The following is a 27976-nucleotide window of genomic DNA, read 5'->3' as shown; positions in this document are numbered from 1 at the left end:
AAATTGGTGGACAGAAACGGAAGTAGTGGGAGAAACCCTGATGAGACCTGATGGTTCATGGGAGCTGTCCACGTGATAGAACTGTATTTTGTGATCAGGGTCCCCATTTGCATTGGCAGATGACAGGATTTATGACCTTGAGATATCGTTGACTAAATACGTGGTTTATATTTGTGCTTGTAATGTCGGACTGGGAGGAGGACTGCGATGCAGTAGGTGCCGAGGTGAAAACGTTTACCGCCAACGTCCGTAAAAATGAACATAAGTTTCCATCAAGTGTAGAGAATGAAACTTCTAATTGCAGAGGTAGAACGGAATGGGGCCAGTCAGAACGAACTAACAGATATGATCAACGGGAGCCGGAGGCACAGTGGAACAACTGGAGGAGCAAAGACGCGTGCGAGCACAAGACATTTCGAAACAGGGACTTTAATTCGGGTAGAAGAGGGCGAGGAGGCCACAGTGGAGGGGGCAGGACAAGTTCAATGCCACCGTTGTCCTTTTCTGTCGAAAATTCTGCGATTGGGGCAATTATAGGTAAGACACTTGTTATCAGTCACCTAACTAATTAGCTATTTATAAAGGTGGTTGAAATTATTTTTTACTGAGCTATCATTACGACTAGCTAGCGTTTGTTTGAAGCTCACGCACATGTTACTTAGCGGCTAACGCGAGCTAGACAAGCTCGTTATAGTTTGGTCAACTGAGCTAGGCTAACTAAATATTTATTGGGCTACGACGTTTTTTTCTAACTTGAAACAGGTCGTGGGGGTGCAAAGATTCGTGAACTTGAGGAAAGTAGTGGAGCGAGAATAAAGGTAAGTGGCATTGTAATTTCTAATTTAATTTGTCTATGTGCATGATTTGTAACGTGCAGTATTTTTCATTATAAAACGGATAGTTCCGGTCCTTTCTTATGATTGGCTGAGCTGCGTTCGAAGCGGTTGTAAAATACTCTATGAACCACACCTATGCTGTGACCGCATTGCAATGTCAGTATTACTGCGCCAATTAGTCACCTATAAGTTGTTTCAAAGGTCCACCCAGTAAATCAAAATGGATAGAGGAGGAAGATAAAGAAGAAAGGAGATATGTTGAAATTAATGAGAGAGAAATTGAAGAGCTGGAAAAGTCAAGAAACGAAGCCAGGACCGTTAAACAGACAATATGTGGTCAGTTCGCTGTTTTCACGTCTGCGTGTCGTTTGGCAACCATTCTGCTAAATGTCGCTGAAGAACTACATTGCTTGGCGGAAGAATGATTATTTGTTATCAATAAATTATTGCATTTTTTGTTTCTGTGTGTTTATTTTATGAAACCTTGCCAGGTATATGTAGTAACCGTTTTATAAAAGCAATAAGCCACGCGAGGCCGTGGTTTACATTGATGTTAGAACAGCTAAGGGGGTTTTAGACACTCCGCCCCGCGTCATGCCTAACGACGCCCCTTTGCTGTTCTAAAATCACTGTAAACCACGGCCTCTTGTGGCTAATTGCTTTATTGACTGCCAGGCCAGCGTGCTAAAGATGCTTGTCAACGCCTACAACCTCGATTGTTCCCCTGGAAATAAATGGCGTGTACAGTCACAAATTTAAGGTTTACCTGTCTGTGTTCTGGACGCCCTCTATAGTACATTACCGTTGATAATAAATCTGTCAGGTGAAGCTGCAGCCAGCAGCACTAATATTGATGTTTGTAAAACCTGTTAACAAAGCTCATAAATATTTAGGTTAGTATAATATGTTCATTTTTGTATTTGCTTGCAGTACCAGTCAAAAGTTTGGACACTCCTGCTTAAACCGGTTTTTTCATGATTAAAAATGATTTAAACTGCATAAACTTATACTATACTATATGCAGAGAATCATAAGTGAATTGCATTCAAAAGTTAAATTTTTACCCTTCTACCCTTCATTGGAAATATATGGCAATGCATGTGGTGAAAATGATGTAGGAATATACCCCATGCATTTTGAAATATGGCGGGTGGTCTTTATTTTTTTTAAATATGAAAAATTCTACAGGTCCTGGAGCACCTGTTAAGATAGATGTGATCATGAACACCAATACGTACCAAGATATTTAAGTAACAGAACAATGCACCCCCCCCCCCCAATGAGCTTACAAGATTTCCATTTTCATTTAAAAACCATATAATGAAATATTAAGTGTTTATAGACAAGTTCATATAGTTTAAAGCATTTTTAATCATGAAAAAACTGGTTTAAGCAGGTGTGTCCAAACTTTTGACTGGTACTGTATATGTATACAAATTTGTAAAATTGCTTGTGTATTTGCATATAACCACCCCCACCCCCCACCCCCCACCCCCAGGTCAACAGAGGAGATTATGAAGGAGAGGTGCAGATCTTTGGCAGCCATGAGGTGCAGGATAAAGCCAGGGAGATGATCGAGGAGCTGGTGTCCCAGAGCTCAGCGAACGGGGCCTGCTTCAGAGGCTGCAGTGCAGGTTGGGACTGTGAGCCTGCGTGAGAGAGCACTCCATTTCACCTGGACCGGGGGCGATCGACAGAAGCAGTTTCAACCCATTCACATGTCCTGCACTGCATGATGCTGGGCATGAGCTAACATTAATAAGATGATTACATTTGGCCTGTAATTGGCTATTGTTAAAGAGATGATTGTGTAAGATGATTATATTTGGCCTGTAATTTGCTAATGTTAATGAGGTGATTGTGTGAGGTGATATTTAGCCTGTAATTGGGTAAAATTAATGAGATGATTGTGTGAAATGATTATATTTAGCCTGTAATTTGCTGAAGTTAATGAGATAATATTATTTGGCCTGTAATTGGCTAATGTTAATGAGACAATTGTGTGAGATGGTGATATTTGGCCTGTCATTGGCTAATGTTAATGAGGTGATTACATTTGGCCTGTAATTGGCTAATGTTAATGAGAATAATATTTGGCCTGTAATTGGCTAATGTTAATGAGGTGATTACATTTGGCCTGATATTGGCTAATGTTAATGAGACGATGATGTCTGGCCTGTAACTGCATCCTTGCTCAGGGGGCCCGCGCTCGGCGGAAAGTGCACGCCCCAACTCTTGCTGGCCCACCTCGGCCTTTCAGGACTCCGGCGACTCCACACCCGCCATTGACTGGGTGTCGCTGCGGGAGAACCGGCACAAGTACGAGGCCATGAAGTGGCAGGGTGAGTCGCCCGGCAACCCCGGAACAAGGCAGCTCGGGCTGCACGGTTGCCCCGCGGTTCTGGAGTTGATGCCAACTTCTGATCTCATTTAAGTAGCCCTAACATTTACACCACCTGACATCTCGGCAGCATTTCTTGATAAGCACATGAATGACAGCTGAAGACTGTTCCTGTGTCCCTATATGAAACGCTTTACTGTGATCTGGGGGGTATTGTATTTCATGAAGCAGGATTACAGAGTTAGCTGGGTAACTGCACTAAAACCAGGAAAAGCTCTTTTCACTTCAGTCCATGTTTTCAGATTTGGGGGGGTTCCTCCTGGACCAGAATGCCCCCCTGCCCCCCCCCCCCCAATGCGTGAAAGCTTAAACCTCAAAGACAAGGGTACTGCATAGTGAGAGAGAATCTCCAGGGCTGGGGGGCAGCTTCACTTCAACTAAGGCAATCCTTGAAATTAACTGAAGTTTAAATTCATTAGTTGGAAAAGAAAAAGATGGACATTTCTTGAGTTTATGAACTGAGTTTCAGCTCTTTCCTATGAAAAAGTCATGTTTGAAACTTCAAAAATTAAATGTGACTTTCTAATCTTTGATCATTTTTGAATCATCACTTTATGTACTGGAGCCTATTCAGAATGTGACTGGGAAAATGCTTAATATCTCATACCGTTTCTTTTAAGAAGTCTTTTGTGTGACTCTCCTAAATGATATAATGTGGTCATTCTTAATTGAGCTTTCTGATCTGATCGTACTGGATGCACTCACTCATTTCATCATTCAGGGCCAAGGAAGCACATCAGTCTTACTAATGGCAGTTTAGCCTATCTGCATTATCCACTTAAGTCTGTCCATTTAAATATTTACAGTAGTGAGTTTAATAATGTTTATCATATCGTGAGTGTGAATTTTATGAATTTTCTGATGTGCAGTGCTGTCCTCCACTTTTAATTTCCATGCTACAGTTTTCCCATGCTGATAATTTGCAAATGACTGAAGTGGAAGTTTTAATCCTTCTCATATTGAAATATTATTTGGTCTCTACAGATCTCCCGCCGATCCAGAAAGAGTTCTACATTGAGGCGGAGTACGTGGCACATCGTAGTGAGGAGGAGGTGACGACGTGGAGGTAGGGGAGGGGCGTCAGGGCCTGTGCTTTTTCGGTTAGGGTCAGTGTTGGCGTTAGGTGTACTGTGGGGTTAGGGTCAGTGTTGGGCTTAGGTGTGCTGTGGGGTTAGGGTCAGTGTTGGGCTTAGGTGTGCTGTGGGGCTAGGGATAAGTATACTGTTGCTTGCAGTCAGTTCATTGCAAGTGTCAGGTTGTTTTCTACATCTTTACTAAATCTTAACAAGATTTTCAGCAGTCACAAAAATGAACTCTCCAAACTAGGGCAATAAAATCAAAAAGGTTTAAACTCACATTTCATTCTTCAAATTTAAGTGGACGTTAAGGGGCACTTTCATGTATCAGAAGGCTGTACATACTTGTGTTACGGGCACAACAAAAAAAACCTTGTGACCAGCAACATATAAAGAGGACGCCACACCCGAGGATTAGTTTCAAAGCAAAAATACTTTATTTACAAAACTGTGGGAGTCTAGAGGCCTGGCCAAACAGAACAAAAGAATGGGGAAGTCTGGGCCAACCACAAAATGGGCCGTCAGACCCAGAACTCCCCCAACCCCCCCAAACTGCCAAAACAGTGTATAACTAAACTAACAAATAAAGCCGCGAAAACAGACCTACCAGACCTCCATCCTCTAAAGGAAATAAACACAAAGTAAGGAGCAAAAGAAACAGAACCACTAAGGCGGTCAGGAAGGCTGTTGTGTTTGGGAGAGAGAGCTCCTTCTCCTCCAGCCTCCCTTATATAAGGCTAATCGCCAGATCAGGAGCACCTGGGAGAAGAAAGAAGAGAGGAGAGAGAGAAGAACACAAAAGGGGGACGAGCGCGTAACACTTGAATACCATGCACTTTATAAACATTTGTGAAAAAATGAAATGTGTAGTCCTACTTTGTGATTGCTTTAAAACCCTTTTACAGGAAAGGACAATTTCATATCAGTTTAACACAAGCCCCCAGGCTGCGTGTGAAAGGATGCTGTGGACCCTGCTAAGAGAATAAGTGTCCACAGATCAGCTTTCTACCTGCTGTACAAAGCAAATTACACGTGAAGCTTGTGTACAGTGACCTTTTTTTCTTTTTCTTTTTTGCTTATGAGTGTGGCATGTCTTCTGAGGTTTTGATTGGTCAGTGAGGCCATTGATGTCTGTGACTGGCTGGCAGATGTTGTAATTGCTTTGAATTTAATTTGCAAGTCAAACAGGAAGTTGGCAAACTTGAGGGGAAAGCACACGCAGACGCTGCTGGTAGTTTGGCTGCAGGTGCTGGCACACACAGCCAGGCACAGGGCATCCTTCACTGTCGCCTCCAAAAAGACCTGATTAAGAAGTGCCTTCTTTATTCTGTCCTTCTCTTCTGTTCTTTACCCTCCTCTGCCTCCGCTCACGAGTCTGCAGTCTGTTTCATTTTCCAGGTCGGCCTCTTTCCCAGAGGGATACAGGAAGTGACGCGCTGGTTGGGGGAAATTTCTGAGCCATACCAGACCCCAAGTGCAGTTATGGTCCATCGGGCTGATTTTGATGTGAACAGTGCTCACCATTGCTGAATTAGCCAGTAGAACACAGTGCGATGCCCAGTGTCTCTTTTTGAAATCAGCTGGAATGGTCATGGGAAGGACACCATTAATTTCTGAGACTATATTAACCCCTTAGCGCACGTGCCAAATCTGGCCAATCCTTGCCCATTTAGTGGGTTCCCTATTTAAAGCTTTATAACTCCAGATGTGAACACTACAGAGACTTGAAAAATGGCTTAAATGAAGTAGGAGATTTGTACCATTTACAATACTAATATTCAGTAATTCAGTATTATTCAATATTTATATTTGTTTATGGAAGAAATAAAGTGCCACAAATGCAATTGTCTGGGCAAAAAATCAAAAATGAATTTGCTCTGTTTTAGTTTGCAATAAAATACTGAGAGATTGCATATATGCAGCAGGTTAAACTATATATGTCCTGGATCAAAAACTTCTTGACCGCAAGTTCATAAAATCTAAGGGTTGATATGTAGAACTACTAAAGATCTATGAAGCAAAAACTGTGTTGTACCCAGCGTCTCCAAATCTGTCCAAAATGTCTAAATTATGCACTGCTGTAAATCACAACATATTCACATTCACGTATTTCACTACAAATCAACTGTTTTGACTCAAGAAACTCACTGTTGCCTCATTTTCAAGTGGGAATTACAATCTTTCCATCAGTACAGTGTTCTAAAATATCTAGGGTTCCAGAAACAACCAAAATCTCTCCAAAAATGAATAAAATGATTTTTGTCCATTATAAAGCATATAAATGAGCCCCATATGAAAGTTTAAGATTAAACATTGATACCAGATTAAAAAATAATGCAAAAAGATTGTCACACAATGCGGTACAGTACCTAAATGTGTATTAATTAACTCTCATATGCATTTCTATACTCTGTACTCTTGTATGTTTTCTTGTATGTGGATGGGACGACAAACTATTTTCTACCGTCCACCACGTTTTGGCAATGTTCCAACTCTCACGTCATCACTGTTGCATGCATCACAAAAACTACTAAACTACCAATGAACGCTTACGTAACAGTGTGAAATATCCTCATTATAAAATACCACTAACCTATTTAAAGACACTCAATTTCAAAAATGACATATATAACTGAAATATTTTGAGCAGTAATACTTACATAGCGATGATGAAATCTTATGTGTTCAGTAGATAGACAGAGACAGTAAATCAATGATACAGTTCTATTCGCTTCTGTCTTACTCCAGAAAACGATGTCAGATAGGTCTGTCAGCAAACATATGACTTCGCTATGCTTAGAAGTCCTCAATAATGATAGTATTTTTCAAGAAAGTACAAAAAATTGTTGACAACGTTTCGTCAGGTGCAGTGTCTTTTACTGCTACCACAGAGTGAATGCGTAAGTGAATGCGATGATGAGCTTTTGGTTACGCTGAACTATAAAACACTATTCCAAAAGCAAAATTAGACATGGTATACATCATTAGAAAGCTTATGCTCTCATCTACTGAATAAATGAATTGTAAAACAAGCCAGACTGTACTAAAAAGGGAGACCGTGCCGTGACTAACACGTGTGGTATTATGCACAGCTAATTTGTAAGGTACCCAGGCATCACAAATGCGCGTATATTTTAATGGATTGTCCAAGACAATATATGACCACTCAGTGTCAAAATGGACTTCTCTATGCGTAAAACCAATGGTAAGGTTGTGTATTTATTCAGTATTTAGCCCCAGATATTCTAGAATGACATGGTGTCATTTTTTAAAACCCTGTCTTGTTTATTTCGTTATTCAGTAAGCGTCGTTTTCACTGCTGTTTTGGCATAATCTTATGGCTATTGTCAGGTTTATCTTTTTGCTATGACGGAATACAATTTTTTAGTGGTGAAAGAATATTTTTATGAATGCCCAGATGGACAATATTGTCCATTATGTCATGGGTGGGGGGTGTAGTTGCAGATGAGACTGCAGGGAGGGGGTGCTTGTTAAATGAATGAGCAGAGCGACAATGGTGGCACTGTGAAACTCCGTATTCGGCATAGTTGTTGTCGTGTACAGTCTACTAATGAAACTAAAACAAAGCATTTCTGTTTTTAACTCATACTTTGGTTGCAGGAGCAATGAATGTCTGAGTTGACCAATCTAGGCACGCCGACATGCCAACCACTAGGAGGATAACACTAAGAGGTTAAATCTCATTATAATTCAGATGACCTCTGTGAATGGTGGCTACCAGTGTTTTGTATTGACCCGAGTTCCCCATCCTAAAAGAACGCAGTGTAGGCCTTCTCTCTCTTGTCCTCTGAGCCCTGTTGAGTCAGTGTTTGTATTTGTCTTTCCTTTACTGTCCATATCCTGTTTGCTGGGGAATTTGCGTTCCGTTTGCTGCAGTGTTCCATCCTGTTCCCCCTCTGCAGGAAGGAGAATAATAACATTTTTGTGGATGACTTGAAGGAGGGTGAGAAGCGCCCTATCCCGAACCCCATCTGCACCTTTGAGGAGGCATTTGAGCCGTACCCTGGGATCATGGACAACATCGTTAGAGTGGGCTTCGTCAAGCCCACTCCAATCCAGGTAACATGCATGTCTGGTACTATAGCAGGGTGCAGGCAGCTAAAAGTAAGCACTACCTGTATGTCTGGTAGATAAGCAGTAAGCGCTGCCTGTATGTCTGGCTGGTACATAAGTAGTGAGCACTGCCTCTGTGGCTGGTAGATAAGCAGTGAGCACTCTGCATGTCTGGTAGATATGCAGTAAGCACTCTGCATGCCTACTGTGGGTGAGGCAGTGTGGCTGGGCCTACACTCATTAACACGGCTGTATTAGCTCAGACAGACGGAACATGGTGTAAACGGACGGGGCCCGTCTGAGTGCGTGGCACGCTTTTGTCTGAGAGAACATGCTGCATATTAGACACCCGCACCTTGTACTCATAAGAGTCCCTGCTGGCGGTTGGCTGTCTTGTGTGAAACGCGTGGTAGGAGTACTGCTGTCGATGGCGATGGCAGGGGCTTTCCGAGGAGAAGCAGGCGAGCTGTGGCTTGTGGGAGAGTTAAGCGCGTAAGATTCGCTGATGCCAAGTCCGAGCGCAAAAAAATGTTGAACGTGGCGATTGCGGCAATTTATTTGACAATTTACTTTTTAAGTATCTGAGATCAAATCAACGCTAAAATAGCCATGCAGTGTGAAAAGAACATGGACAGAAAGACAAATGCCCCCATTTTAAGAAGTTCTGTGTCCCTGTGTGGATCTGGGCTTTAGAGCTGTATAAGCACCCATTCCTGTAAAGAATTATCCAAGAAGCACTGCGACTGATCCTAGTATGGGGGTCTTATGAAGCATTTGATTCTAGAACAGTGCTCCTCCCTTCTTGGGTAGTATAAGAGCCGAATAAGAATCAGGAGGAAAGTAACTCAGCTGAGCTAATGTAACTGGCTTAACATCATTTTAATAACGTGAAATGATTTCTTTCTTGTACTTTAAGTGCTGAAAAATATCAGTTTCATTGCTTGGGTCTTAAATGAAGTACAGCGGGTCTTAAAAGAATTCCCGGCTTACCTGCAAAAAATGTAAGAGAAACAGGCTTATAAATGTGTTGGTTCTTGTTTCCTGCTGGCTTGACTGTCAAGCTAACGTGTGGCTGGCCTCCAGCCACCAGAATCTTCTGTAGTCTGAGTCACGGGTCTGCCTTGACTGGGATTTTCATGTGCTTCTCTTAAGTGCCGAATAAAGAGGAACTGGGATGTTCATCTTTACTCATAATTCTGCCCTATTGCAAAATTGAGTTTCACGCAGCTCAGGCTGCAATGGAAATGCTGCCCTGTGCTTGGAAAGTCCATTCATGACTGATGCTTTTGCATGATGTTGGGCTCAGTGTACAGGGCTGTGTAGTAGCATGTTGTTGGGCTCAGTGTACAGGGCTGTGTAGTAGAATGTTGTTGGGCTCAGTGTTCAGGGCTGTGTGGTAGCATGTTGTTGGGCTCAGTGTTCAGGGCTGTGTAGTAGCATGTTGTTGGGCTCAGTGTTCAGGGCTGTGTAGGAGCATGTTGTTGGGCTCAGTGTTCAGGGCTGTGTGATAGCATGTTGTTGGGCTCAGTGTTCAGGACTGTGTGGTAGCATGTTGTTGGGCTAAGTGTTCAGGGCCTTGTGGCAGCATGTTGTTGGGCTCAGTGTTCAGGGCTGTGTAGTATCATGTTGTTGGGCTCAGTGTTCAGGGCCTTGTAGTAGCATGTTGTTGGGCTCAGTGTTCAGGGCCTTGTAGTAGCATGTTGTTGGGCTCAGTGCTCTCGATGTACACAATTATGGCCACGGAACGTTCTTCAACAGGGGTCTTTTCTGCAGTCCAAGCAGGTGATACTGTGTATATCCCAAAAATATCTGGTTGTTAATTTTTGATTGTTCATTTAACAAATAGTTATATTTCTTGCTCATGTTTCTAGCCTCGTGGAATATCTTTACTTCATAGATTGAGTAGAGGGAAGGCATTGGTAGAAGGGAAATTAGAGGGTTAGGGAAGTTTTTTTTTTGTGGGAAACCACAAGACCCTATGTGGTGCCAAAAGTTTGGGTGGTTCATGCTGATCACATGACCTATGATGTAATATCCTGTGTCAGTCCCAGGCCTGGCCCATCGTGCTGAAGGGTTTGGACCTGATTGGAATCGCCCAGACGGGCACGGGGAAGACCCTGGCCTACCTCCTGCCAGGCTTCATCCATATGGACCTGCAGCCTGTGTACGTTTCAAACGCTCCAGGACTTTCTGCCGTGGATGACCATGAACAGAATAAGGAGTCCTGATCTCCTTGTGTGTTCTGAGTGTGGTCACTGTGGACTGTCTGAATGTATGGCTAGGTGAAACGCAGACATGATGATTTCAGCTAGATCTGTTAGTTCTGTTCTGGCCACAGTGATTAAATTGATCTTTTGTTTTTATTTTTTTTATGTTTTGTTTTGTGCATGAATATCTCTCAGCACCCAGTCTGCATATTTCTCTATACAGTAATGTTTGCAAATGTGTGCCTGTGCATGAATGCATGTTTGTATGCGTATGTGTGTGTGTGCATGTGTGTGTGCATGTGCGTGTGTGTGTGCGTGTGTGTGTGCGCGTGCGTGCATGTGCGTGCGTGCATGTGAGTGTGTGTATGTTTTCATGTGCGTGTGTGTGCGTGCGTCTGCCTTACAGGCCCAGAGACCGCCGGGCTGGACCGGGTATGCTGGTTTTGACCCCGACTCGAGAGCTGGCTCTGCAGATAGAGGCAGAGTGCAGCAAGTACAGCTACAAGGGATTCAAAAGGTACTGCAGCAATAATACTAACCAGCTACAAGCATTTAAAAAGGTACTGCAGTAATAATACTAACCAGCTACTAGCGCTTCAAAAGGTACTGCAGTAATAATACTAACCAGCTACAAGGGCTTCAAAAGGTACTGCAGTAATAATACTAAACAGCTACAAGCACTTCAAAAGGCACTGCAGTAATAATACTAACCAGCTACAAGCACTTCAAAAGATGCTGCAGTAATAATACTAACCAGCTACAAGAGCTTCAAAAGGTACTGCAGTAATAATACTAACCAGCTACAAGGGCTTCAAAAGGTACTGCAGCAATAATACTAACCAGCTACAAGCACTTAAAAAGGTACTGCAGCAATAATACTAACCAGCTACAAGCACTTAAAAAGGTACTGCAGTAATAACACTAACCAGCTACAAGCGCTTCAAAAGGTACTGCAGTAATAATACTAACCAGCTACAAGCACTTCAAAAGGTACTGCAGTAATAATACTAACCAGCTACAAGCACTTCAAAAGGTACTGCAGTAATAATACTAACCAGCTACAAGCGCTTCAAAAGGTACTGCAGTAATAATACTAACCAGCTACAAGCACTTCAAGAGGTACTGCAGTAATAATACTAACCAGCTACAAGCACTTCAAAGGATACTGCAGTCATAATACTAACCAGCTACAAGTGCTTCAAAAGGTACTGCAGTCATAATACTAACTTAAAAGGCAGTAGGTTTTTAATAATTTTTTAAAGGGTGAAATGCATCCAAAATCAAATACCGCTTTGTACACAATTCATCTTTTGAACATTCCAGATCTTTGCTTCAGCAGGGTTGATTCCCAGGTAGGCTACTGCTGTTGTAACATTGAACCTGAATTGCTTCAGTAAAAATATCCAGGTGTATAAATGGGTTTACTGTGTAAGGAGGAGGAAGTTGTGCAAGTCGCACTGGATACAAGCATCTGCCACTTGCCTGTAATTTGATCTAATGTAATGTAATCTGCCTGGCTGATGATTAATGAAAAGTTGAGAAGGAGAGCATTCATTGGGTGATCCAGCAGCTCTTGCCTAACTCTGTGCCCCTCTAGTATCTGTATCTATGGCGGAGGAGACCGCCGAGCCCAGATTAACATGACCTCCAGCGGAGTGGACATAGTCATTGCCACCCCAGGCCGACTGAACGACCTGCAGATGAACAACCATGTTAACCTGCGCTCTGTCACTTACCTGGTGAGGTTTCACCATGTTAACCTGTGCTTCACACTTACCTGGTGAGGTTCTGCAATGTTAACCTGCGCTCTGTCACTTACCTGGTGAGGTTCCACCATGTTAACCTGCGCTCCACACTTACCTGGTGAGGTTCCGCCACATTAACCTGTGCTCCACACTTACCTGGTGAGGTTCCCCCATGTTAACCTGTGCTCCACACTTACCTGGTGAGGTTTCGCAATTTTAATCTGTGCTCTGCCACTTTTCTGGTGAGGTTCTGCCATGTTAACCTGCGCTCCACAGTTACCTGGTGAGGTTCCGCAATGTTAACCTGCGCTCCACACTTACCTGGTGAGGTTTCGCAATGTTAATCTGTGCTCTGCCACTTTTCTGGTGAGGTTCTGCCATGTTAACCTGCGCTCCACAGTTACCTGGTGAGGTTCCGCAATGTTAACCTGCGCTCCACAGTTACCTGGTGAGGTTCCGCAATGTTAACCTGCGCTCCACAGTTACCTGGTGAGGTTCCGCAATGTTAACCTGCGCTCCACACTTACCTGGTGAGGTTCCACAATGTTAACCTGCGCTCCACACTTACCTGGTGAGGTTCCGCCAGGTTAACCTGCGCTCCACACTTACCTGGTGAGGTTCCGCCAGGTTAACCTGCGCTCTACACTTACCTTGTGAGGTTCCACAATGTTAACCTGTGCTCCACACTTACCTGGTGAGGTTCCACAATGTTAACCTGTGGTCCACACTTACCTGGCGCGGTGCCCCCAGGCCAGAGCTCTCCTCCTGCCTGCAGGTCCTGGGCTGAGTGTGCAGCCCACTCCAGAGCTCTCCTCCTGCCTGCAGGTCCTGGGCTGAGTGTGCAGCCCACACCAGAGCTCTCCTCCTGCCTGCAGGTCCTGGGCTGTGTGTGCAGCCCACTCCAGAGCTCTCCTCCCGTCTGCAGGTCCTGGATGAAGCTGACCGCATGCTGGACATGGGCTTCGAGCCGCAGATCATGAAGATCATTCTGGACATCCGACCGGATAGACAGACGGTCATGACCAGGTCAGCTGACCTGCCGCCCTGCTTTGCGCCCACGCGCTTGTGTTTGATTGCTAAAGTCTCGCTCTTTCGTTTGTTTGATTGCTAACGTCTCGTTTGTGTTTGATTGCTAACATCGCGTTTGTGTTTGATTGCTAACGTCACGTCTGTGTTTGATTGCTAACGTCTCGTTTGTGTTTGATTGCTAACGTCTCTCGCTCTCGCTTTGCCACGCCAGCGCCACTTGGCCCACCGGGGTGAGGCGCCTGGCCAAGTCCTACCTGAAAGACCCCATGATGGTGTACGTGGGCACGCTGGACCTGGCGGTGAGCGGGCCGGCCGTGGGAAACCGGGTTGAGCCGGTACCGCGCGCAACGCACTCACCCCGTGTGTTTCCCCGCTCTCTCCCTAAAGGCGGTGAACACCGTGGAGCAGACCGTGCTGATCGTCCAAGAAGAGGAGAAGAAGGCCTACGTGTACGATTTCATCCACAACATGGAGCCTCAGGACAAAGTCTTGATATTCGTTGGGAAAAAGATTGTGTAGGTGGCTGCGGAGAAGATCTGTGGCGTGTACTCGTGTCAGTGTGCATGTTCACCAGGCAGTAGACCGTAACGTCACTCGAGTGCAAAGCCATCTGTGGCAAACAAGCCTGCCACAGGCCACCGAAGTGGCTTTCCTAGGGGCCCTCCAGCACAGAGACACAGGGAGAAGATGTTCAAATAGTCCACATTTATTTACAAGGGTTTGGCAAGATGTTACTGCCAAGGAGCAGATGTAAAAACACTGTCATGACAGAGAGGCTCCCTTGTGTGGGTGGGGATGGCAGATTTAACCTGTGCGCACTGATTACCTCACTACGCACAGGTGCAGCCACCCCTGTTCCTGGGCCCAATTAGCCTGGCCAATTATCTAATTCATAACCAATTATCTAACTAGCCAGGTCTAATTAGCTTGACCCAGGGCAGGTGTGGCTGCTTAAACCAGCCATCCCCACACCACACCATCATTTTAACATTTATTCTTTTCCTACATCAGAGCCATTGAAAGTTAAATTAGAATTTAGTAACTTCTATTTTGGTGACTCCTATTAGTATTCCCGCCTTTTGGCTTTTGAGTACGGAGCCTGGATGCTGTCTGTGTGATACCTTAACATTTGTCTGAGTTATATTTAGGGACAATTTTGGCTTTTACTGAACTACTGAAAATGCTCTGTGTGCAGAAAGTCTGGTTTGTCTCCTGTGACTCAATTGGCGTGCATGACACTGTCGGATTCCGGGAAGGGGCATGGTGGTGTAGATGGACTCAGGAAAGGGAAACTGAAACCAACCCCGCATCACTGAGACTGCACTCTGCACTGCTTTTAACCTGCCCGTCTGCACTGAGACTGCACTCTGCACTGCTTTTAACCTGCCCGTCTGCACTGAGACTGCACTCTGGCTGCATGGCTCTGTATGGTTTTCTGTCCTCTGGTAAGGAGTCTGCACTGTCAGCATAGCCCTGGTATTACTGTATACCGGCTCAAGGAACGGCTTGTGCTGAAGCAGCCAGTGTGACAAGCCCCACCCCTGTTCTCTCTCTGGTGGTTGTGGGGTCGATCAGAGCAAAACGGGAGAAGCCGGTTAGGCAGCCGTCTTGCTGGCACATACATGGGCTCATCAAAAGATCTGAGTGAGTCATGGCGTGTTTGTAGTCCAGCTCAGCCTTAGGCATCTGTCTGTTGTCTTTGGTATAAAACAAAAAATGCTTGAAAGATCTTCCTTATTAAATCCAAACGCGTCTTTAAAAAATTTAAAAAAAAACATGATTTTTGAGCTGGACTGTAGTGTGTCTGATTTGCTTTAGTGGGGATAGTGACCTCAGCATGAGCCCTGTCACATGTTTGGTGTACAGTTGTATGCAAAAGTTTGGGCACCGCTTGACAAATAAAATATTTTGCTGATTTTGTAATTGAAAAGATGTAAACACTGTCGCTCTATGGGGAAGAAAAACAATATTTTCAGCAAACATCAATGCATAGTTACTTTTTATGTCATAAATTGAAGAAAAATAAACCAGTAAAAACATTATTGTGGCATGTGCAAAAGTTTGGGCACTCTACATAGTCAGTACTTAGTAACACCTCCTCTGGCAGATATCACAGCTTGCAAATGCTTTTTGTAGCCAGCTAAAAGTCTTTCAGTTCTTGTATTTGGGATTTTCTCCCATTCTTCCTCGCAAAAGGCTTCTAGTTCTGCAATATTCTTGGGCCGTCTTGCATGCACAGCTCTTTTAAGATCTACCCAATTATGTTTAAGTCGGGGGACTGTGGTGGCCATTCCAAAACCTTCAGCTTGCATCTCTTGAGGGTAGTCCATGGTGGATTTCGAGGTACGTTTAGGATCATTATCCTGTTGTAGAAGCCATCCTCTTTTCAGCTTCAGCTTTTTTACAGACAGTGTGATGTTTGCTTCCAGAATTTGCTGGTATGCTGCACCTTCTTTTCTCCAAACATACCTGTGCTGATTGTGGCCAAAGAGTTCCATTTTAACTTCATCAGCCCACAGCATTTGTTTCCAGAACGCATCAGGCTTCTGTAGATGTTCCGTTGCATACTTATGACGTTGAATTTTATGATGAGGACGCAAGTAAGGTTTTCTTCTACTGACTCTTCCATGAAGGTTTTGTTTGTGCAAGCATCGCTGCACAGTGGAACGGTGCAACACCACTCCTGAGTCTGCTAAATCTTCCTGCAGGTTTTTTGCAGACAAATGGGGGTTTTGATTTGCCTTTCTGACCAGCATACGAGCAGTTCTCTCCAAAAGTTTTCTTGGTCTTCCAGATCTCATCTTGACCTCCAAAGTTCCCCTAAATTGCCATCTCTTGATTACATTCCGCACTGTGGAAACTGCAAGCTGACAACGCTTTGAGTCTTACATAGCTGCTTAGAGGAACCCATGGTTGCTGAGCGTTTGCACAAGGTTTGAAGAGTCAGAGTATTTGGAAAGCTTTGAAATTGGCACCAGTTGACATTTCCTAATGACAATTTTTGACGTGCCTCAGGCCTAACGAGGTGATTAAAGTCTAAGACCTTGTAAAAAGAATCTGAGGCTTCTGAACTCTTAGCATGCCCAAACTTTTGCACATGCCACAATGATGATTTTATTTTTTTATTTTTGTTCAATTAATGACATAGAGTAACTGCATTAATGTTTGCTGAAAATATTGTTTTTTTCCCCCCCATATCCTAGAGAAACTGTGTTTACATCTTTTCAAGTAAAAAATGACCAAAATATGTTGTTTGTCAAGGGGTGCCCAAACTTTTGCATACAACTGTACAGTGCAGGTAGCAGGTGCATGTGTTTGGTGTGCAGTGCAGGTAGCAGGTGCATGTGTTTGGTGTGCAGGTAGCAGGTGCATGTGTTTGGTGTGCAGGTAGCAGGTGCGTGTGTTTGGTGTGCAGTGCAGGTAGCAGGTGCATGTGTTTGGTGTGCAGGTAGCAGATGCGTGTGTTTGGTGTGCAGTGCAGGTAGCAGGTGCATGTGTTTGGTGTGCAGGTAGCAGGTGCATGTGTTTGGTGTGCAGGTAGCAGGTGCATGTGTTTGGTGTGCAGTGCAGATAGCAGGTGCATGTGTTTGGTGTGCAGTGCAGGTCGCAGGTGCATGTGTTTGGTGTGCAGGTAGTAGGTGCATGTGTTTGGTGTGCAGTGCAGGTAGCAGGTGCATGTGTTTGGTGTGCAGGTAGCAGGTGCGTGTGTTTGGTATGCAGTGCAGATAGCTGATGCATGTGTTTGGTGTGCAGGTAGCAGGTGCATGTGTTTGGTGTGCAGTGCAGGTAGCAGGTGCATGTGTTTGGTGTGCAGGTAGCAGGTGCATGTGTTTGGTGTGCAGGTAGCAGGTGCATGTGTTTTGGTGTGCAGGTAGCAGGTGCATGTGTTTGGTGTGCAGGTAGCAGGTGCATGTGTTTGGTGTGCAGTGCAGGTAGCAGGTGCATGTGTTTGGTGTGCAGTGCGGGTAGCAGGTGCATGTGTTTGGTGTGCAGTGCAGGTAGCAGGTGCATGTGTTTGGTGTGCAGTGCAGGTAGCAGGTGCATGTGTTTGGTGTGCAGGTAGCAGGTGCATGTGTTTGGTGTGCAGTGCAGGTAGCAGGTGCATGTGTTTGGTGTGCAGGTAGCAGATGCATGTGTTTGGTGTGCAGTGCGGGTAGCAGGTGCATGTGTTTGGTGTGCAGTGCAGGTTAGCAGGTCCATGTGTTTGGTGTGCAGGTAGCAGATGCATGTGTTTGGTGTGCAGTGCAGGTAGCAGGTGCATGTGTTTGGTGTGCAGTGCAGGTCGCAGGTGCATGTGTTTGGTGTGCAGGTAGTAGGTGCATGTGTTTGGTGTGCAGTGCAGGTAGCAGGTGCATGTGTTTGGTGTGCAGGTAGCAGGTGCGTGTGTTTGGTATGCAGTGCAGATAGCTGATGCATGTGTTTGGTGTGCAGGTAGCAGGTGCATGTGTTTGGTGTGCAGTGCAGGTAGCAGGTGCATGTGTTTGGTGTGCAGGTAGCAGGTGCATGTGTTTGGTGTGCAGGTAGCAGGTGCATGTGTTTGGTGTGCAGGTAGCAGGTGCATGTGTTTGGTGTGCAGTGCAGGTAGCAGGTGCGTGTGTTTGGTGTGCAGTGCAGGTAGCAGGTGCGTGTGTTTGGTGTGCAGTGCGGGTAGCAGGTGCATGTGTTTGGTGTGCAGTGCAGGTAGCAGGTGCATGTGTTTGGTGTGCAGTGCAGGTAGCAGGTGCATGTGTTTGGTGTGCAGGTAGCAGGTGCATGTGTTTGGTGTGCAGTGCAGGTAGCAGGTGCATGTGTTTGGTGTGCAGGTAGCAGATGCATGTGTTTGGTGTGCAGTGCGGGTAGCAGGTGCATGTGTTTGGTGTGCAGTGCAGGTTAGCAGGTCCATGTGTTTGGTGTGCAGGTAGCAGATGCATGTGTTTGGTGTGCAGTGCAGGTAGCAGGTGCATGTGTTTGGTGTGCAGTGCAGGTAGCAGGTGCATGTGTTTGGTGTGCAGTGCAGGTAGCAGGTGCATGTGTTTGGTGTGCAGTGCGGGTAGCAGGTGCATGTGTTTGGTGTGCAGTGCAGGTAGCAGGTGCATGTGTTTGGTGTGCAGTGCAGGTTGCAGGTGCATGTGTTTGGTGTGCAGTGCAGGTAGCAGGTGCATGTGTTTGGTGTGCAGGTAGCAGGTGCATGTGTTTGGTGTGCAGGTAGCAGGTGCATGTGTTTGGTGTGCAGGTAGTAGGTGCATGTGTTTGGTGTGCAGTGCAGGTAGCAGGTGCATGTGTTTGGTGTGCAGGTAGCAGGTGCATGTGATTGGTGTGCAGTGCAGGTAGCAGGTGCATGTGTTTGGTGTGCAGGTAGCAGGTGCATGTGTTTGGTGTGCAGGTAGTAGGTGCATGTGTTTGGTGTGCAGTGCAGGTAGCAGGTGCATGTGTTTGGTGTGCAGTGCAGGTAGCAGGTGCATGTGTTTGGTGTGCAGGTAGCAGGTGCATGTGTTTGGTGTGCAGTGCAGGTAGCAGGTGCTTGTGTTTGGTGTGCAGTGAAGGTGGCAGCCTTTGCTTGTGCAGCTCTACTCTCATTCCCTTATTCCCCACCCACAGGGCAGACGACCTGGCCAGTGACCTGTGTCTAAGGGGCATAGCTGTGCAAAGTCTCCATGGTGATAGGGAGCAGTGTGACCGTGAGGAGGCTCTGCAGGACTTTAAAGATGGTAGGACCAGTACAGTGCGTGCGTGCATGCATATGCCTGTGCGAGTCAGAGAGAGTCACAGCCTTAGGCAGACTAACAGTCACACTGTAACATGGTTAATGTTTGTGGGCATGTGCAGGCCGAGTCCGGATCCTGGTGGCCACTGACCTGGCTTCCCGAGGCCTGGACGTGCATGACATCACACATGTCTTCAACTACGACTTCCCGCGCAACATTGAGGAGTACGTGCACCGCGTGGGACGCACCGGCAGAGCAGGGTGAGGATGGACTGGCTCAAAATGCATACTGAGAGGCATTCTGGGTTATGCGTAATTACAGGCATTCTGGATAATGCGTACAGAGGCGTTCTGGGATATCCATACAGAGGCATTCTGGGATATGCGTACAGAGAAATTCTGGGATATGCGTACTGAGAGGCATTCTGGGATATGCGTACTGAGAGGCATTCTGGGATATGCGTACAGAGAGGCATTCTGGATAGTACATACAGAGGCATTTTGGGATATGGTGCAGTGGGGCATTCTGGGATGTGGGTGTAGCAGGGTGTTCTGGGATATGGGTGTAACTGGTGTATGTTTGTATACATTTGCTATATGAGTGTGTAGCAGCTGTAACTGTGCAGGTTTTACACTAAACATTTGAGTGTGTAACCGCGGTAACCGTGCAGGTTTGCTGTTGTGTGCTCAGCCGTTCGGGGGCGTCTGTGACTCTGGTGACGAGGGGAGACTGGAAACTGGCTGCTGAGCTGATCCACATCCTGGAGAGAGCAGGGCAGGTGTGTCTGACTCACTTCCTGTCTGACTCTCACTCACTCATTCACTAATGCTCAGACTCACTCTTACTGATCCACATCCTGGAGAGAGCAGGACAGGTGTGTCTGACTCACTTCCTGTCTGACTCTCACTCACTCACTAATGCTCAGACTCACTCTTACTGATCCACATCCTGGAGAGAGCAGGTCAGGTGTGTCTGACTCACTTCCTGTCTGACTCTCACTCACTCATTCACTAATGCTCAGACTCACTCTTACTGATCCACATCCTGGAGAGAGCAGGACAGGTGTGTCTGACTCACTTCCTGTCTGACTCTCACTCACTCATTCACTAATGCTCAGACTCACTCTTACTGATCCACATCCTGGAGAGAGCAGGACAGGTGTGTCTGACTCACTTCCTGTCTGATTCTCACTCACTCACTCATTCACTAATGTTCACTCTCACCCGTTCTCATACTCTCCTGTTCATTCACTCACCTTTTCACACACTCACACACACCTTCACTCTACAGCAGTCTCAGAGTTTTCTTTAGCCCTGTTGTGCTTTGGTTCGTGACGTGTTGGCGGTGTGTGAGGTCGTGGCATGTTGGCAGTGGGTCAGAGTGAAGTGGATGTGTGTGCGGTCGTGGCATGTTGGCAGTGGGTCAGAGTGAAGTGGATGTGTGTGCAGTCGTGATGTGTTGGCGGTGTGTCAGAGTGAAGTGGATGTGTGTGCGGTCATGGCGTGTTGGCGGTGTATGCGGTCGTGACGAGTTGGCGGTGTGTCAGAGTGGTGTGTGCGGTCGTGACGTGTTGGCGGTGTGTGCGGTCGTGACGTGTTGGCGGTGTGTCAGAGTGGTGTGTGCGGTCGTGACGTGTTGGCGGTGTGTCAGAGTGGTGTGTGCGGTCGTGACGTGTTGGCGGTTGTGTCAGAGTGGTGTGTGCGGTCGTGACGTGTTGGCGGGTGTGCGGTCGTGACGTGTTGGCGGTGTGTCAGAGTGGTGTGTGCGGTCGTGACGTGTTGGCGGTGTGTCAGAGTGGTGTGTGCGGTCGTGACGTGTTGGCGGTGTGTGAGGTCGTGGCATGTTGGCAGTGGGTCAGAGTGAAGTGGATGTGTGTGCGGTCGTGGCATGTTGGCAGTGGGTCAGAGTGAAGTGGATGTGTGTGCGGTCGTGATGTGTTGGCGGTGTGTCAGAGTGAAGTGGATGTGTGTGCGGTCATGGCGTGTTGGCGGTGTATGCGGTCGTGACGAGTTGGCGGTGTGTCAGAGTGGTGTGTGCGGTCGTGACGTGTTGGCGGTGTGTGCGGTCGTGACGTGTTGGCGGTGTGTCAGAGTGGTGTGTGCGGTCGTGACGTGTTGGCGGTGTGTCAGAGTGGTGTGTGCGGTCGTGACGTGTTGGCGGTGTGTCAGAGTGGTGTGTGCGGTCGTGGCGTGTTGGCGGTGTGTGCGGTCGTGACGTGTTGGCGGTGTGTGCGGTCGTGACGTGTTGGCGGTGTGTGCGGTCGTGACGTGTTGGCGGTGTGTCAGACCGTTCCAGAGGAGTTGGTGCTGATGGCCGAGCGCTATGAGAAACACCAGAGAGAACGAGAGATGCTCGCGCCCAGGGGCCGAGGAGGAGGAGGAGGAGGAGGAGGAGGGAGAGGCCACGGATGGCGCGGCAGAGACAGAGGCGAATCCAGCTGGCGCTTCTGATTGACTGTGCAGGTAAGGGGCTTATGTGGAGCAATTCAGCATCTCATGCTTTCCTTTGAATGGCTGAACAAAGTGGGGGAAAATGAGCATGTATCTGGTACCCTATATAAATCTTGAATGGTTGTATATGGGTATATATCAAGAACACAAGACCATGTTATTTGTAGGCTTGATCCACCTGAAAATATTCAACTTAAACATCCATTTTGTTTTTCAGTAAATTCTTATTTATGGTGCCGCTGTCAGTATTTCCGGCAACCAAATAGCAATTTCACATTGTTTCAGAAGCCCCTGTGTGTTGCATCACACAAGTCTGTAGCATTTAAAGTGGTTTTCATTGCTGTAATAAACATAGATTAGATCTACTTCCGATGTGTCAACTTAGATTTTATTGATTTATCTTGGACTTTTTAAAGAGGAGTATCCAACAGTTAATGTACCAAGTCAGTATTCCTAATTCCAGGATTTAAAAAATACATTTATGCTAATTGAAGATGGTGGAAGTTTTTGGATTCATTAAGTGGGTGTGTTTTTTTTTTTTTTTTTTTCTGGGGTTTCGTGATATTTCAGGATACTTCAGGATATTTTATACTTTTGGAGAAGTTTGGCATCCTGCCAGCTGTACCCTGGCAGGCGTGGGGGCATTTCGGGGTGGAGTCTGAAGTAGGAATGTACACTTAGTGTCTCCAAAGCAGCTTGTGCTGCAGTGTAATGTCTCCAAGGGCTGAATGTGTGAGCAACAGTTTAATGCCATTTATTCACAACTGCAGGTCAACTGGGTATTTCAAACCAGGAAATGGCATAAAAACGCCAATGTGCTCCGTCTTCTCTCTCCAGACAGAAAGAAGAGGCCAGGTGAAAGTTCACTCTGAAGGACTGATGTTTTTTCGTCTTTGTTTGAATGACCTGGATTTGTATTTTTTTTTTTTTTTTTTTAAAGAGACAGTTGCGTTATTTTTCTTGAAACCTGTGTTTATTAAATGTGGCCTTTATGTGGAGTTGATAAAGGTGAAGAAGGGCATATGACCCTCTATCTTTGTCTCGTTGCACTTTGTCTCCTTGACTTGTTCCGCTGTTCTAACTTGTTCTGTAGAGTAAAATGTACACGGGCACACAAAATAAAGGCTGCTTTCCCGTACTCAATTCCCTGTGGCTGTTATCTATATTAATCTGTGAACTGCATTAGTTTGAAATACTATTTAAACAGAACGCAAATCATTTTTTAAAGCTTTAAATGTGTAAACCGTACAAGCCTTATTCTCTGAAATGCACTTACTGTAATCGATATGTGTTGGAACTGAGAAAAGGCATCAAATGTTCTTTTAAAATGGCAGTTTTAAAAAGGTTAAAATGGCAATGCCGTTCCTTCAAAACGGACTCAGGTTCAAGACCTGCTGTTCATGAAACTACAAAAAATGTATTTTCAGTTTATGTGAATACTAGAGATCACTGGACTCCTTCGCACCATGTATATATCAAAACATCATTCATAATAAAACAACTGGAATGTCATATAGCTTTATTTGTTACAATATAACTTAAAAACAACAGCACTGTTTAAAAAAGCAGCGGTCTTGTGTTTTTATTAGTGCCTGAGATGACAGACATCCCTGGGTCTCCGCGCTGAAATGGCGGCGCGGTGTGATCTGCAGTCACTGTGTAAAGATGGGGAACTCGCTGCTGCGCTCGCTTTCTATACAGTTCACCAGAAATTCCAGGCTCTTCCTGTCAAACGCCGAGCCCAGGAGGTTCTGGGTGGGGATGAAGAAGTTGGGCAGGTGTGCCCGCCTCAAATGCCCCTGGAAGTCTTCCAGGAGCTGCTGAAAGCAGTCGTTCAGCCTGTCCATGGGCCAGTCGCTGTCACACACCCTGCTAGCACAGGCGTGGAGCAGGGTGGTCTTGCACAGGTAGGAGAAGAACCGGGAGAGCTGCTTCGGGTGCTTCTCCTTCAGCTGGTGCAGGAGGTGCTTCAGGAGCTTCAGGCACGGCTTTCTGGGTTAAAAAAACAAGGGTGCAAACGCACATTAAGCATATTAAACTGAACACATGCGCTTTGAAATTTCAAATGGTTTGTGATGTAGAAAGTGAAGAATATTCATTTGAACCAGAATAATCAAAAAGTGAAAAGCTCTGGGGTATCATTTTTATGAATGTACTTGAGTGTGTTTTAGACTTCTCATGTCTCATATGGTCAAATGCATCACATTTAAATTTAACCACTTGCCCTGGCTGGCACTTTTATGAAGCATCTTACAGTCGTTATGGCAACACCAAATGCAACTGTAGAGTAACTACAAGCCAAACAATTGTCCTTTTGGACTAATTACTACTACAAAAAAGAGACCAAGTTATAGGCCTAAGTTTGTGAACTTCTGTTCCAAGCTTAAGAATGGAAATTATCTGAACTGTCTAAAGCTAGCTTATAGTGTAGGTCGGTCAGGACATCCCTAATAATCCCCATCCCCCTACTCCCATACTGATGTTAATTACAGCCAGCTTTGATAAAGCTCTTTAATTTAAAATGTGTTAAAGTTCTTCCATGACTTCTGCATTTAAGTTCTGTCATTCGATAACTGGAGAAATGAAACTGTGTACTCTGTACTGTAATATGGCATTGTTTAGCACATTACTCAGGTTTCGGTTTCAGTTATGTGAGAAATGAAAGCAGCAGGTAGTGCTGAGTATGGAGGAGTTTCCCTGTGTGGGAGTGCCTGCTGCGGGTCTGGGCACCTGCAGCACTTCGTCCCTGTGGCCTCGCAGCACGTCTTGGCTTGGCCGTGGTTCGTCAGAATGTCCTTTTCCACGTGTGAGAAGGAGATCCGCCACGCGTCTGCCAAGCAAATACCACGTCACACACAGCTTGAGGCCAAACGTTTACATGCACCTAGGCTAAAGGCATTCAAACTCAATTTTTCCACAACTATTGACAACAATATTTCATGTTACCATACATTTCCTGTGTTAAGTAAATTAGGGTATCTACTTTATTTCCTAAGGAGGAACCGGACTTGTGAAGGTCCACAATTTCTTTCTGAGGTCTTAGCTGAGTTGCTTGGATTTTCCCATGGTATCAAGGGGAAAAAGCCAGAGGCTCTAAAGGTAAGCCCTTAAATACAGCCACAGGTTAACTGCTAATTATGAGAATTGGCCTATCAGAAGCTTCTAAAAAGTCATTGCATCAATTTCTGGAATCTTCCAGACTGTTTAAAGAGACAGTCAACTTGGTGTATGTAAACCTTTGCCCCACTGGAATTCTGATATAGTGAATTAAAGCTGAAATAAATCTGTCTCTAATTGATTGTTTTAAATGATGTGAACAAAGCAGATGCCCTAATTGACTTGCCAAAAGAAATGTATGGTCACATGAAATGTGCAGAGTTGTGAAAAACTGAGTTTGAATGTCTTTAGCCTAGGTGTGTGTAAACTTTTGGCCTCCACTGTAACAAACAAACGCACAGAGCTTCTCTTTCTATTTTTGGCTCACCACACTGTACGAGTAGAAGTGAAAATAAAGTATTTTTAATGTCCCTCGCCACCCCTGCTCCTTACTTCAGTTCCTAATGCGAAATGTTACATTTTCTTAGATGGTCTGAGGTATTTGTCTTGTATGTATGATGCATGTCTGGCTCGATTGGCCAAGAACAGACTGAGAATAAACCAGCTAAGCTGAGGCCTAGCTGAGACATGAAATGAACTTGGTAAAGTTATTTTGCGACACATTTCCCCCACATTTAACTAAAATATTACCCCCCACCATTAACCCTAAAATTTAACTTTTTAATTCAGAATATTTAAACCTGAATTAAATATGCTATCCTAAAATTTTATATTTGAGGCACATTTAAATCTGTAATCTGGAATATTTTGGTTAAATGTGAGAAATTGTACAATTTAGTGTGTTTTCATTGTCACCCCATACACAAGAAGCAAATTTACACACCAGTTAATTGGACTGCAGTTTTGTGTCCATATCTTTCATACTCGAGGTGACCAAACGAAGCAAGTATGGGCATCCGTGACGTACCTTTGGCACAGACTCCATCTCTTTCCTCGTTGCCTTTGCCTGCATATTTTGGCACCAGGTAAAACGGCCGTCCCTTGAAGTTTCGCTTCACTTTGGTGCCTAGCCAGGTTTCAATCTTAAGACCACCCGTAGTAAATTCTGGCCATGAACTGTGCACTTCCAGACTGAGGACAATGTCCAGTCCGATCTCCATGTCCTTCTGCTTTATCAGGAGGGTCACTGCTGGACAGCCGGCCTTCTTCCTCTCCACCTTCACATCTAGAAGGCAGCAACATGGAGGCATTTTTCAGTTCATTTCGGTGCCTGTGTACACTGAGCACACTGCAGTATACTGCAAACAACAGCTAAGAAACGTATTGAACTGTACGAGTTGCATAAGGGAGTTGCCATGTATGCATGATAAAACAGTCAGTTATTGGAACTGAATAAATATATTTGTATAATGTATAATTGTTTTACCCACCTGGGAAGGACTCGACAGCTTTCTTGACGTGCTCTCTGAACTCGCTCAACATTTCACTTGCTGAGATGGTATTGTCCTTTTGCAGAAAGCACCGCAAAGGGTCCTCTCTGGGTGTTCTTTTTAATGCCACGCTGTAGAACGCGCCCTCTGAGTCGAATTCCTGCAGTATCACTCTGTCCGCCCGTACCGCCAACATCACATCGAACTCGTCGGGCTTAGAAATCTATAAATGTATAAGGCGCGAGGCATTTCAAAAGACGGAAATTGCTCAAGCATTGAAGTGCTGCGCAGGATTCGAATCCCGCGCGCAAACAGTCATAAATCGGCGCACATAGACCTACCTCAAAGCCACACTGCATTCGCTTTTTTTTATAAACGTGTACGTTTAGGAATATTGTGCTGTACAAAGCATTGAATACGGCTGGTTACTGTTGTCTTTTCAAGCAAATTGCAGTTGAATAACGTCAAGTACATTCTTATCGCACCCTGTAGCTACATTCCTTGACGAGTTTTTAAGAAAAACTCTGCTTGAAAAGTAGCTCAGATTATGCCGGTTTAGTGTAGTTGCACTGGGATAAAACTAGGTACAAGAAAACGTCCTCTCCCAGAGCGGGTGCATTTGAAAGATCCCTGTAACAATTTCTGACGGACGCGCCGTGGTGTTTCAGTTTTGATATGCTTGGCGCCTCATTTTAAATAACGTAGAATTAATAATAATAGAAGGAATATAAAATCAACTGCAGTCCATTATTATTTTGGATTTTTATAATCTCTGATAACCATTATTACTTTCTCTGGATGTCAAATAGGCTAAAATGCTTAACGCGAAAATTTACATTTACCTTCACGTTCTCGTAGTAGCTTCCAGTAGGCACTTTTGCCACGGCACGAAAACATTCCGACTTCTCTTTCATATGTTTGACAATTGTTTCCACAATATCATTAATAATACCAGACGAATCTGACTTTGCAGTCATCTTGATCTTGAGCTTGTCAAGTGTTGACCGAAGGACCTTATTAGCAGACGTGTCATTTTTCGCCGGACTTGTCACTGTCTTTTTCTCAAGACGACTTGCGGGCCTATCCAGGGAGGGAGACTTGGTATCTTTCGTGCCGAATTTAGGCTCTGGGTTTGAGGCTCCTCTGGACGCAGTTGTGCTGGTTTCCTTGGCTTTGGCAGTATCCTTGCATATCGGGACACTAGTCGTTTGTGCAGGTTCCCTCTGACGTTTTGGTTTTACGTCTCCATTGAATTTCAGAGGCGGCGATCCACAAGAATTAGACTCCACTGCACCAGAAGTAGGTGGACATTTTTTCGTGGCGTTGGAAATACGCGCGATTCCGCTCGCGCATCTGGGATTACTGGACCTTTGCTCGGAATTGCTCTTTGCTTTGGCACCAGGAGGGCTATGATTTCCTTGGCCCTTCGAGCAGCTGCTCGACTGACCGGGATTTGCCTTTTCGCGTTTACTCTTACCATCGCCTGTTCTTCCTCTCCCTGTCATACTGAAAGTACCGTCACCAAACCACTTGCGCGCGTAAAGAAGGAAACTCTCAGGCTTCGGCGCATATTAATACTGGGCGCCGCTGACGTCATATAGTTCCCGTGGTTATATTTGAATCAACTCCGTAATGTAAACTTTATATTTTGCTATGATAAGAGATCTTTACAGATACAGAAGATGCGTATGAGATATGCGTTTTATTTCTTATTAGTATTTGGATTAAAGCAAGCTGGAGGTGGTACAACCACTCACTCACTCATGGACGACCTGAATTGTGGTCACTCACTCACTCACGGACAACCTTTCAGGGACGTTTTGTGGGACGCATGCGCAGGTGGTGTCAGTAAAAATGTGTCTGCTTAAGTGAGTTGCGCCGTGGGTCTGGACGGTTCCGTGATTGCTTTTGGACGTGCAGGTGTCAAAAGCCCAGGAGGCGAAATGGGAAAAACGAGAAGTGCAGTCCTCCACCACATTGGATATTA

At 45.3% G+C, this 27976-nt stretch overlaps 2 protein-coding genes across 4 annotated transcripts; one reads left to right on the top strand and one right to left on the bottom strand.

The window, feature by feature from the left end:
* Window positions 1-22645, top strand: ddx43 (DEAD (Asp-Glu-Ala-Asp) box polypeptide 43). 3 transcript variants are annotated; one of them, XM_064316832.1, is made up of 17 exons: window positions 1-537; window positions 763-818; window positions 2335-2470; window positions 3035-3178; window positions 4222-4303; window positions 8237-8393; window positions 10433-10551; window positions 11001-11111; window positions 12192-12333; window positions 13265-13365; window positions 13580-13667; window positions 13756-13883; window positions 18946-19055; window positions 19174-19312; window positions 19743-19830; window positions 21338-21514; window positions 22340-22645. In XM_064316832.1, exons 1-16 carry the CDS (start codon window positions 183-185, stop codon window positions 21500-21502), a joined length of 2121 nt encoding a protein of 706 aa, XP_064172902.1. In that variant the 5' UTR covers window positions 1-182; the 3' UTR covers window positions 21503-21514; window positions 22340-22645. The 3 variants fall into 3 exon arrangements, 2 of the variants coding, with proteins under 2 accessions (XP_064172902.1, XP_064172901.1); XM_064316831.1 differs by having other exon boundaries at window positions 22273-22645; XR_010326986.1 differs by lacking the exon at window positions 22340-22645 and having other exon boundaries at window positions 19723-19830; window positions 21338-21477.
* On the bottom strand, window positions 22414-27545 carry cgasa (cyclic GMP-AMP synthase a). The gene is made up of 5 exons (XM_064316833.1): window positions 26832-27545; window positions 25990-26212; window positions 25527-25784; window positions 24233-24332; window positions 22414-23494 (listed from the first exon to the last, which is right to left on the bottom strand). Exons 1-5 carry the CDS (start codon window positions 27492-27494, stop codon window positions 23155-23157), a joined length of 1584 nt encoding a protein of 527 aa, XP_064172903.1. The 5' UTR covers window positions 27495-27545; the 3' UTR covers window positions 22414-23154.
* Window positions 27546-27976: the final 431 nt, after the last annotated feature.

Source organism: Anguilla rostrata, chromosome 18, assembly GCF_018555375.3.
Source record: "Anguilla rostrata isolate EN2019 chromosome 18, ASM1855537v3, whole genome shotgun sequence".
NCBI classification, from domain to species: domain Eukaryota; kingdom Metazoa; phylum Chordata; class Actinopteri; order Anguilliformes; family Anguillidae; genus Anguilla; species Anguilla rostrata.
The sequence above is the reverse complement of the archived record's forward strand: the minus strand, read 5'-3'. Positions and strand labels throughout refer to the sequence as shown.